We start from the raw sequence: 12,725 nt of genomic DNA, 5'->3' as shown, positions 1-12,725 counted from the left end.
GCCTTATGAAGAGAGACTGAAAGAACTGGGCATGTTTAACCTGGAGAAGAGAAGATTGAGGGGAGACATGCTAGCACTCTTCAAATACTTAAAAGGTTGTCACACCGAGGAGGGCCAGGATCTCTTCTCGATCCTCCCAGAGTGCAGAACACGGAATAACGGGCTCAAGTTAAACGAAGCCAGATTCCAGATGGACATCAGGAAAAACTTCCTGACTGTTAGAGCAGTACGACAATGGAATCAGTTACCTAGGGAGGTTGTGGCCTCTCCCACACTAGAGGCTTTCAAGAGGCAGCTGGACAAGCATCTGTCAGGGATGCTTTAGGGTAGATTCCTGCATTGAGCAGGGGGTTGGACTCAATGGCCTTGCAGTCCCCTTCCAACTCTGCTATTCTATGATTCTATGATTCTTGGCTGGGAAGGTGCCTTCCCCCCACCCACCCCAAAAAAGGTCTTGCTCTCGCATGTACAGCTTGAGCAGTGGAGCTGTCAGTTATAAGGTTGTCTATCCTGAAATACATTGAACCTGCCACCCATCGACGTACAGCCGACAGAAAAATTAGGAAAAATACTCGCCATGGGAGTAGTATCCCAAGGAAAAGGTTCATCTGTCCCCATGCTTCTTCTTCATGTTCAACTGCAGAGAAACTGTTTTAACTACAGACAGTGTTGAAACACTCCCTATTAACAGCAGTGCCATTTTCTTATTTTTAAGCAGCATCAATGAAGGCACCTGGTGAATAGATACTACAATGAATGCCTAATGTAATAGTTGATTACTGCCAGTGGAGCATGTGGCATTATTAATATAGCGCTAGCCATGGTGTATCCGCTACCAGCCAGGAAGATATTTCTTCAGGGTCTTTGGCACTGGTGCTCCCCAGTCCCTCATTGTGTCTTCCATGGATTCTGGGAATGTATATTGCTTTGCAAGGACTCTGTGATAGCTACTCCTTTCCAGCTAGGAATAGAGCCTGACAGTTTCCTCTTTAGCTTTCCCTGCTCTCAGTGGGGATACAGGGTAGACAGGAACTGCCAGGAACTTTCGTATGAATGACCGGTCTGTTTTTGTTTTGTTCTAGTCGGGGCAGTTCAATGAAGATATGATCCCAACAGTGGGCTTCAATATGAGGAAGATCACCAAGGGGAATGTGACTATAAAGGTAAGATGCAAAGTGTCTCTGCAAAGCCAGCTGCTAGATTTGCAATATAGTGCTGGAGACAAGTTTAGTAGGTTAAGGAAATTCTGACGGATTAATGGAACTGAATTAACAAAATTACCTTTACCAAAACACACCCACACACCCCACACAGAGTATCTTGCTTCTTCCATATGCAATCCCATGCTGGCTTTTAGGTGACAAGGGCTCTTGGGGTGCTCTGATCAGTTCTTATGAACATGACTTCAGTGCTTGAATCATGGGGCAGAGGGCAGAGAATGCCTAGCCCCTTCGCTACTTTTTGAGAAGGCCACAGTGAAGAATCATTTGTCTAAAACTGGGGGCACTCCAAGTCGGGCCTCCCTATGTTCCCCCCAGAATCTGAGCACTAAATTGATTGTTGCTAACTAACTCTGTTCCTGGTAGAGGGGGCAGGTCTTCAATAGAAATCCTAAAAGAAGTGGTCCAAACAGTGTAATGGCAACAGAATCCATCTGGTTAATCAGCCTCCCTAGTCAAGTCCGTTAACAGTTATCCCTTTTTCAGTTCCATTTATGAGCTTTGCCTGCGGAAACCCTACAAATATATTTAATTAATGTAAGTATCAGTTCCAATGATTGGATTTTGTTGTTGTTGTACAAAATCTAGTAGATTTTAATTTGTAATAATAATCCGAATACACAAGCACTTTTGTGAATGTGAGAATGCTTTCGTGAAGTGGAAGCTCTAGCACTGAAACTCCCAAACGCAAGGGCTCTCTGGGCTCTCCTGGTAGACCTTTGTATTGTTTCTTCAGCTGCAGAATGACCTGGGCTGTGGAGGGAGTGTGGCCGACAGTGTCTGAAAGGGAGATGTGGGAAAGTTTAGTAGAGCAGGCACGGTCGGGGTGGGGTGGGGGGTGGAGAGGTTTATGTGTGAATCGAGGAGAACGCTTGAGTGTAGGAGTTCACACCTAACTTCTCATCTTCATTTTTCCTGTCTCCCCACAGCTCTGGGACATTGGGGGCCAGCCTCGTTTTCGCAGCATGTGGGAGCGGTACTGCCGTGGAGTCAGTGCCATTGTGTAAGTAATTCAAGCCTGAGTTCTCAGTCTGTTCTGAAGTCCCTGAACTGATGCATAGAGCCAGTGACATACGATGGAGATGCATTGACCTGTTCCCCTGCTGGTGGTCAGAGCTCCTGAGTGCAGAGGAAGAGCAAGCCTGAAGGCCTCAGCTGCTGCTTGCCGGCTTTGAGAGAGCAGAGGGATGTTGGAGACATGGAAGCTTGTTTTCACGCCCTTTGGGTGGTTGAAGCTTGGGCCTTCCCTGGCAGGCACAGAGGTGGGGAGAACTGGCACCTCTCTCCTCACCCACTCTGAGTTGGCACTGGATGGGGACAGCAAAGACATGTCCGGTTGCCTGTGAGCTTTCTGGGCAGCTGGAGTTCCAAGCACTTGACAGAAGCAGAGAGAGCTGGCCTGCCCCACCAGTCCTTAGCTGCAGTTGGATGGCAACAGTGTGTCAGCTTATCCCTGCAACCACACTGTGTTTCAGAGATGCAGCATGGGATCAGCGACAAGACCCTGCTCCATAGAGCGGGGGAGGGGGATGTCCGGGTGACCACAGATTTTTGATTGGCCACCAAGGTCACTCATAATGGGTCAACCCCTTTCTTTAGTACAGAAAATTTGATCCATTGGTGCATAATCCAAACTGCGTTGTGTTGCGTGCATTCACAAGAGCAGGCTGCGTAGGCCAGTCAGTTCAGGATGCTAGAAACTGGAGTTCTGTTCATTCAGAGATTCTAGTCATTGCTTTCATGAAAATATCAAAAAACATCACAAGAGTTGATAGATTGACTCAACTTACAACATTTCTTCCCATATAGTGAGAATAGGGGGTCTTTAGCTCTTGACTTCCCTGTTCAGCTCCCATTCAATTTCTAGCTTTTTTAATTGATCGGCCTACATAACCTGTTCCCTCAAGCACCTTTAAATGGATGCTGCCTGTGATTGTATGGGGAAATGATTTTAGGTATGATTGAGTCTAGCATTTTTAGACATTCAGATGCTCAAATAACTCCTTTATCCCATGAAAAATGCAGTGGGTGAATTTTTAATTTAAGCGCAAACATTAATTTAAGTGAACCCAGACCGCTTCAGCTGTCAACTTGCGCATATCAATCCAATTTACAGAATAAAAATATTTTTTCATATTTTTTTGCAGAATAAAGGTAGGGTTAAGCCATTCAAATAAACTTGGGCTAAGATGAGAATCAAGCTAGAAGAAAAGGAGGGTTTAATGATACTAGGTGGATTATTTTGAATATTTAAGATCCCAGCAACACCTGGAGGGCTACAGGTTCCTCATCCCTGCTTCTACCAGCCATCATCTTGACAGGAGAAGGTCTACTCCCTAAATTGGGATTTCACATTAGCTTCTGAAATGCTTAGGAGCCATTGCATTGGACATTGCAGTTTGAAGACATGAATTTGCTCTTGCGCATCTCTCCTAATCTGACTGATTAGCATGCGTGACTACTTGGAGACAGGGAAGCATGCATATGCAGCTACCTTTTACTGAGCCAGATAATTTATTTAGTCATAGTTTCCAGCCATGATGGCTATATATTACCTCCAGTATTGGAAGCAGTCAGCACTTGCTGGAGAACATGAGTGGGAGGATGCTGTTGTACTCAAGCCCTAATTGTTGGCTTCCTACAGTAAACTGGTTGACCACTGTTTGAATAGAATGCTGGACTGGATTAGGGCTTTGGTCTGATCCAGCATGGCTCTTCTTCTGTTCTTATGATTGATCCCCCTGGCACCCAGCACTGTCCGCTTAGACTGAGAGTGCTTTCAGAGATCCGAAGAAGAGGCCTTTCCCAACTTTGTGCTTCTTAAAGTTCTTTAATGAGAGATGTCGGTGATTTAATCTCAGACCATTTGTATGTAACGTGTTCCTCTGCCACTGAACTATGCCCCCTGCCTGTATGGACTTCCTGTCAATTGCTGTTCCCATGTCTGCTTTTAAGCAAGTTTTTTTATCTTTGTCTCAAGTCATTATTTGATACTTTGAGTGGTTATTAAAGATACATCTAATGTTGAAGGTATCCCTTGGTCCTCTACATGAGTTTTCCTCAGCCACCAGATTTATTTTGGCTTTTGGAATGATGCAAGGACCTGTCCCTAAAACAAATCTCCCCAGTCTCTTAGTGATGCATTTCTTTCCTACCTCTTGGACCAGGAACAGGTGCCTGCTGGACCTTTCTGTTATTCATTCCAAGAGTAATGTCTACCTCCATGGACATCCAGATCAAATTCCCACGCATAAATGATGTCTTGTCTGCATTACAGGCATGGCTTCATTTCTGTGCTGAGGTCAGGTTCTCTTATACCAGGGGTAGGCAACTTATGTGGCCCTCCAGATGTTTTGGCCTATAACTCCCATGACTCTTCAACATTGGCTTTGCTGACTAGGGCTGGTGGGAGTTGTAGGCCAAAATATCTGGAAGGCCACACAAGTTGCCCACCCCTACTTTATACATTGTAGAATGACACAGTGAATCTCCATTGGATTCCAGAGCTCCATGGAAGGAGCATGGAAGAGGCATGGAAGGCAGCAGGAGGAAGTTTCTTCATGCTCCCTGTTCAGTTCAGACACAGACTTAATAGGCTGCAGGGCAGGGCCCTTATTGGCAGCTGCAGATGTCTTGTGCCATCACGGAAAGATCTCTTGTCCTTGCTGAGGCTTTAGTTCCTCTTAGTGCTGCTTCTCATGAAACCCTTTCTATTGCTTTGAGATACCTGGTACGGGTGGACAGAATAACCGCCCGCCAGTCTGCTGCTTTCTGGAGATTGAAAGCAGCTGCTCATGATCACCCTCCCTCTGGCTGAAAATAGAACAGGGCAAAGTCCTAATGCAATGATTCTCAAATTTTCTCTCTGCTTCCTTCCTCTCACACTTGAAAATTTCTGGGGTGGTTTGGCAGACCACTTCTTTCTTCAGTGCCAGAACCATCATCAAAACCAGTGCTGTATTAGCTCAGAAATCAAGGGCCCTTAGGCCAGGCTGTGGAGAAGGGCCCCTTTAACTGGTACACTTTTCAGGGGAAAATAGTAGACTACACCGGCATATTCATTTGTTTGTTTGATAAATCTGGCCATGGCCAGAACAGCCTTGAACTCCATGGTCAGAAAGGTTAAATCAACTGCAGGGCAAAGTACAGATATTGATTCTTCTGCACCTTTCAGTGAACCAACTGAATAGAGCTCACAGATCTGTTTGAGAACCTCTGATCTAGCCCCAAGGTATTTCTGTAAAGACTCCACCAAAGGAGCAACTACATATTAAGATAAACATGCAGAGAGAGAGATTCTGTTTCTAGCCTTCTGTCAGAGAGTGTAGGAGAAGCAACTGTATAAGCAAGTCATTGTTACAGAGATCTAGTTGCTTAAACTGGCCACTTTTATTTCTGAAGTACAGCAAATAGCCTGGAGGAGGGTGACTTTTGACAGGAAACGGACACAGGCCCCCGATCCCCGATACGGATCCGTACCTAGAGCGCATTCTAGATTGAGGCCTTTGTGACTCCTTTTTCTTCAAAATAAAAGAGGCCAGTTTAAGCTACTGCCTGTGTAGCAATATTACTCAACCTTGCTTCTACCATTGGTTCTCATACACTCATTGACAGAAGGCTAGAGCCGGAATGTGTATCTGCTGCCTGCCCTATAAGTTGCAACATTCAGACCCGTGGCATAAACGAATTTTCGTGTTCATTAAGTAGAGGGGAAGGAAAGGAGTGTGGGAATTATTAGCAAGCAGGGGGAATGGGGAAATTCTCATCTGTATTGGATTGTATCTATTACTAGCTAAATCAATTTACACAAAGGAGCCTTTCAAAGCATGGCTAGATAGATTCTGGAACTCCACCCAAGTGCAGAAAAAGCACATGATTTGCAGCTGGGCACAGAGTTCAGCTTCATGAGAATGCTTAACTTTCACTTTAAAGCATTCTGGTAGCTGCCAGGATAGGAGTGAAGGCATGTGGGAAACCAGAATGAGCCTTGCATAGCTCTTTGCTCCTTCCCCATGATTAGTAGAAACAAATGCAAAAAACAAGCAAAAAGGAAAATTCCCTCAAGTTAAAATTATTCAAGCCAGAGGTAGTTTTTTTTAAAGCAAAGAATCCTTTGATTCCATAAGAAACTGCCTTATACCAAATCCAACTTGTTCTTGCCCAGTATTGTCTATTCTGGGGCAGAGGCATCCTGGTGCCTTCCAGATGTTTTGGACTACAGAATCCCTAACTAGTAACTATGCTGGTTGGAGCTAATACTAATTGCAGTTCCAAACATCTGGAGGCCACCAGGTTGCCTACTCCTGGTCTATTCTGATGGGCAGCATCTCTCCACTGTCCCGGGCAGCAATTTTGCCCATCACCTGCTATCTGCGCCTTTTAACCGGAGATACTAGGGATTGAACCAGTGGAGACTGGTGGCTCCAATGTCAGTGGGGTGGTGAATCCACTCCAGGTTTCAGTCAGGACTCTAAAGGAGCTATCCAAGGTGTGAGAAGCTTTAGAGTTCTGCCTGAAACCTAGAGTGGGTTCACCGCCCCACTGACATCAGAATCACCAGCCTCCACTGGTTCCACCTGGGATCTTCTGCAGGCAAAGGCTGTGCTTTTACCCCTGAGCTGTGATCCCTCCCCAGAATATCCAAGGATAGGCTGTACACAGAGGTACACGTTTTGGGGAATGGATGTGTTGGTACAGACATGTAGATTTGACTATGCCTAGTCAAGTAACTTTTAGAAGGAGAGTGCTTGCAGCAGCATTTACTCACCTTGGGAGTCAGGTGCTATTGTGGTTTGCATTTTTCAGAAGCATTTTCTCACGCTGGGCAGTCGCTATCTATACGAATGCATAATTGGGAACTTTAATTACTGGGATAGCTTGCAGGGCTTCCCAACCCTCTGGAACAGATTTGAGGGGTGTCTGAGGAGCTGCAGAGGCCAGGGGAAATCCATTCTGCCAGCGGTTTGTGGCAGAATCAATCTGGAAGGAATCTTCCCAGCACTTTCTGACCCTTCCCTCTCCTCCCAATATTACTAGCCCTTGTGAATTTGGACATGTGCGGGCAGGTGGCTGGTAAAATCTTAGAGACAATCCTGCCCTTACATATCTCATCTCTGTGCTCTCACTCTTTGGGGTGAAATGACCTTTTCCAGTGCCTTGACAACAACTGTGAACACCACCCCACAACAGCGACTTCAGCATACTATGTAAAATGTGCAAACTGAATGGATTTCTACCAGTTTGACCAATGTGTAGCACTTGGGTTCCAGTAGCCATGTTGAAGGCAAGTGTGGCAAAGAGTGACAGACCTAAGGCAGGATAGTGGGATGGGAGAGGCCCTGGGTAACCCAGTCAGTGGATGAGACTCCAATGAAGCCTCAGATTAAGCTGTCCTTTTTCCTGAGGGCTGGTCAGGTGCCTGTGATATTATTTCTCCCCTTCCATGGCTTCGCCTGCTCCTTGCAACTTCACCAGTCACCTCTTGACTTCCATTGCTAACATGCTTGTTTCATTCCAGATACATGGTAGACGCTGCAGACCAAGAGAAGATTGAAGCCTCAAAGAACGAACTTCACAATCTGCTCGATAAGCCACAGCTCCAGGGCATCCCAGTAAGTTGATCCAGTTCCAGAGAGGCCCAGAGATGTGGCTGTGCCTGAGTGAGCAAACAGGTCCATCTGAGTGTGTGCTGGGCCATAACTAGTAAGAGTTTCTTAGTAGCCAATGATCCAGACCTGATCCTTCCTCTCTCTTTTCATGCTCTACTCTGTTGTTGTTATTGTTGAGATGTCTCTTTTCAAGACATGGTAGAGTAGAGCATGAAAAATAGAAGCCTGTTTAGAAAATCATATGGAGAAGCTATTACTGCAGCATTTGTGAAGATGTAAGATTCTCTCTCTCTGTCTCTGGAATGCAAAAGGTCAGATAGACCCTGAGAAGTAAGGTTGGAATTCTGCTGTGGAGATAGCATTTGTTTTTTTTGCCAAATCCACAGCTTGGGACTGTGTTGGGGAATACAAGGCGTCTCTTGCATTATGTTGTGATCAGTGTTTGCCATTTGGCAAACTCTGAAGCTTTCGTTTCAGTAGGATTATGCTCTTTCACAAAATAAATGCAGTGCTAGATAACTCTGCTAGATGGAGCAGATTATAATAATGTCTGAAAGTTAAAAAGTTGAGCAGTACTTGAGCAGACTGTAGTTTACCTTTCAAAAGAAAACCACTCTTATCTGTTGACAAGCAGCCGCCCTCGCAAGCCCATAGAGGGAAGAGAGAACTGTGAAGAAATTGCAGCAGAAAGCAGGAGGTACTCAATTGGGTAGCTGGAGTTTAATAGCAGATCTGTACTTCTGGGTAGCTTTTTGTTCAATGGTTAGGGTAGTGGTGGCTGCCATTGGGGAATGCATTTAAAGAATTGATCACATGTGCCCTATCGTGTGTGTGTGTGAAGGGGGGGGGGGGCTAAATTGTTTTACTTTGAATTACTGTTCATACCTGGTATTAGCTCTGTCAGTTCCTTTGTTGGATAGCTGCAAACTTTTATTTCTATCATTTACGCCTGCCACGCCCCCCAGATTACTCATTTTGGTTGACTTTTCTCTTATGTGCTTGTGAACTGTGCTGGGCTGATAGTTTAGGGGTGTTTCATCTACTGGGTTTCCCAAAGTAGGGCATTGCCTTCACCCCTTCCTCTTCCCATTCCCTGCTGATATGGGAAGCTGTTTACCACTTGCTGTGCACATGAAGAGACACCAGTCGGACTAGGTCAAGCAACTCAAAATTCAATTTGTCAGAGAAACAGGCTCTTCAGAAGGAACTTACAGTAGGTTCCGCTTGCCCAGCCAACTCTTCCTTTCCAGATGCTTATCCAAGCAGCTTCTAGAACTGGACAGGACAGACGACTTCCTTTCTACAGTAGTTTTGGAACAAAGGAACGACTCAGACTCACTTGCTGAACTTCCCTTTGCCCTCTCACATGAGCTTGCCTGGCAGAAAACACGAGGAAGAGCCTGTGTTTTCTTCATGTAGCTTTGAATAGAAGTCTGAGGTAGCACCAGGGCACATAGCTATAGTCCTTGTGTTGCGAGCCCCTAGCCATCTTCAGAAGTTCACACACACACACACACACACACACACACACACACACAGCATGATCAGAACTGGAGAATGAGAATGAACCTGTTGGCCTCACCCCCTGCACCGTGTCTTTGTCGCTTCTCCCTGCCGCCACCCAGGCAGTGGAGGCTGATGGCTCTGATGTGACTGGGCTGGTGAATCCACTCCAGGTTTCAGTCAGAATTCTAAAGGAGCTCCTTTAGAGTTCTGACTAAAACCCAGAGTTGATTCTCCACCCCATTGATGTCGGAGCCACCGGCTTCCTGGTTGCAGGGCTAACTTCTGCAGCAAGGGAGTCATCTGTTACTTGAGTGGGCTCCCTGTCGGATCTAGAAGACTGGAAAAACCAAGATTCTAAATGACTCAGGGAGTCTATACAAGTAAGAGAAGCCACCACCACCCGGTGGAATTGAACCCTTCCAAAACAGAGAGGGCTGCAGGGACGAGCAATGAGCACACAACAGAGAGGGTGGCCCCAGTGAGCTCTTCCCTGCCCTTCCTCTCATGCGATTTGAAACACATGGAGGGTGAACTTCTTAATAGGGCTATTGAGGATGCTCCGTATGTGGGTTTGGCACGACAAGCCCAGGACACGTTAGGTGTGATTGCTCGCTATTATATGGATTCCAGGGATCTTTCCCTGCTGAATGGGGGACATGCCCGCTGCAGGGCCTGTCTCCCTAAAGCTGAAGTCCTATTTAACATAGGACTTCAGCTTACAGCTGAAGCTGAGCTCCACAAAAGGTCTTTCTTCATGTTTGTTAGCGGTGAGGAGATATGTCATTGACAACCTGGTGGGGGTAAAATGCCCAGGTTTCAAGGCTCCTCTTATCTTCTTCACTGTAACAGTGTCCTCCCTGGATTTTCCTTGTGTTCAGGAACAAGTTATATGGTTAAAACAAGTTATATGGTTAAAAGCATCTGCATTACATCTCCGTGTCCCTTGATGGCTTTTTTGTCTCCGTGTTTGGAAGAGGCTCCCTGGATTATTGAGTTCAAACAGTATCAGTTCTATTGAAAACATCGGTGTACAGGATTTGCTTGGCTTATGTAGCCACCCCAGACTTTTCCAGAGGTAGGCGGGCTAAGAGCTGTATCCTTTTTGCTTTTGCAGGTCCTAGTTCTTGGGAACAAGCGAGATCTACCTGGCGCCTTGGATGAGAAGGAGCTCATTGAGAAGATGTAAGTATTTGCTGTTGCAACTGAGTTGTGCAAGTATTCGCCCCCTCTTGGGTTCAGTCATCTCAAAAAGGGGTCGTTGCTGAGCTTGGCTGAGGCATTTACATTGCAGTGATGAACTTTTCTTTGTTTTGTTTAATTTCTAAACCACCCTTTCACCCACTGGATCCCTGGGAGGTGTATACAACATTAAAAACAAGTGACACATCCAGTGTAAAAACCATACGGCTATCAATTTGGCATACTCAAGTTGACTTGGAAATCAGATCTGGATGTGCTTAATGCAGTTAAAAAAACATAAGCCTAGGTGGTAGCAGCCTTTTTGAACAAATGGGAGATGCACCAGTAACTGCTACAGTCCTGCATGTTTCGTTGCCCAGTGCCAGAATCTGCAAATGTCTCCCTTCCCTTTTTCATACCAGGTTCATGTCCCCATAGGGCCAGTCTGTGGTCACTAGAAATGGTTAGAGACCGGAATCTCACTCTGGTTATGTTGGTAAACACAACCACAAAATGGTGTTTGAAATATCTCCTGGCTGTGAATGAATGAATAAGTTTATTACGGTATAACAACCAGCACTTGGCTGTGTTCCCACTATCAGCCTTGTCTGCACCACCATCTTCCAAACAGTGTTAATGGCTTCCAAACATGGTACCCTTTTTAAAAAAAAAAGCGACAGGAAACCTATCCCCATTTCCTGCTGTACAGCTTGTTAGTCCACAGACATCTCTATCAATAATTACCTAACCTTTTATTCTTTGAGCTCTTATCATGGTAAGAGCATGATGGTAGATCTTCTGCTGAATATTGTTTAGATCATGGGTGGGGAACTTGTGGCTGTATTGTCTAAAGCTGATGAGAGTTGTAGGCCAAAACATCATCATCATCATCATCATCATTATTATTATTATTATTATTATTATTATTATTATTTGTATCCCGCCTTTTGCCCAATACTGTGCGTCAAAACATCTGGAGGGCCACAAGTTGCCCATCCCTGGTTTAAATCTACGCAATTCAACACTCCACTGAATGTTGTTAAAATCTGTACCCAGCTTTTTTCACTGGTGGTTGCTTTGGGAGCGGAGTTCTAGAGGAGTTAGCACACATCTTACATATATGTGGAAACGTGTGGCACACGGCAATTTGTGGACTGCTGGAGGTTCTGAACTATGAAAAGAACTTTGCACACTGGAGGTTCTGAGCTATGAGAAGAATTTTGTGTTGCTAAGCAACAGGCTGGCCGCAGGACTTACCTGAGAGGAGCCCAGAGGGGAAGGTGGGTGGCTTGCTGGCAGCTTCTCTCAAGTCCCACGAGTCAGTGGGCAGGCGAGTGGGCGAAGGGGCTGGGTGTGAGTAGGGTGTGTGGCTGGGAGGGGAGTCCAATGGACTCCTAGTCAGCCAGGTGCCTGGCTTTCCCGTGCACTCAAGGGCGCCTGGAAAACCGCAGCAGCTGCTCATCTCTGTATAAAGAAATTTACGATACTGAGCAATAAAGTACTAGTGCGCAGATGTTCTGCTCTGGAAAAGCTAGTTTTAAATTAATATTTTTTTCATTGTAATACTTACATTTTTAGAAGCTCTTCATTTTCCTCCATCCAGGAAGGGAATTATTTCACCACAGTTGCCTCCTGAACCGCAGGTCCTTTAGTTTCTGAAGGGGGCTTGTGATTGTGCAGAACTCTCATAAGAGGCGGTCTGACCTTACTCTCTGGTGGCATGGCCAGGGCTGCTGTCGGTTGCTATAGGGCTATTAACATTTGTGCCTGCTTCCAAATGTGCACATATTTCCAGACATCTCCATGACAGCCTGCATCTGAAGATGGGAGGCTGTTTCCAGGTGACAGCCTGATACAGAATTAGGACAGGTCATCTATTTCTCCAGCTGTAAAAGCTGAGTAACCGGGCTCTTTGGCTACACTGACTTAAAAGTAAATTTGCTGTTAGGACAGCAGGCAAGCATGTGCTTGCTTTCTCAAGGCTGCTGTGTGACCTCCGTTTTGGAGTGTCTAGACTGTATAAACACTCTTAATTCCTTTCATAAGATGCCATGCTGTGTTGATAACTTTCAGAGGGGTAGAAAGCAGCATGGACTTTTTTGGCGTCATCAAATCTATGAGATTTACTGTGGCAAAAAAACCTGTTATGGACTAGAACCCACTTTGTCAGATGCATGAAGAGGTGTTCTCTGTTGGCAGAACATACACACAC

The 12,725-nt window shown here is 45.6% G+C and overlaps 1 protein-coding gene across 1 annotated transcript in view; it reads left to right on the top strand.

Moving 5' to 3' along the window:
• The window catches only part of ARL8A (ADP ribosylation factor like GTPase 8A), a 41,973-nt gene that overhangs the window by 22,108 nt on the left and 7,140 nt on the right, over positions 1-12,725 (top strand). Inside the window, exons 2-5 of the mRNA XM_063144174.1 lie at positions 1,083-1,163; positions 2,150-2,223; positions 7,738-7,831; positions 10,449-10,516. Coding sequence (XP_063000244.1) covers positions 1,083-1,163; positions 2,150-2,223; positions 7,738-7,831; positions 10,449-10,516 — 317 coding nt within the window. The remainder of the gene's footprint in view (positions 1-1,082; positions 1,164-2,149; positions 2,224-7,737; positions 7,832-10,448; positions 10,517-12,725) is intronic.

This window comes from Elgaria multicarinata, chromosome 1 (genome assembly GCF_023053635.1).
Source record: "Elgaria multicarinata webbii isolate HBS135686 ecotype San Diego chromosome 1, rElgMul1.1.pri, whole genome shotgun sequence".
Lineage (NCBI taxonomy): Eukaryota > Metazoa > Chordata > Lepidosauria > Squamata > Anguidae > Elgaria > Elgaria multicarinata.
This window is presented reverse-complemented; position numbering and strand designations above follow the sequence as displayed.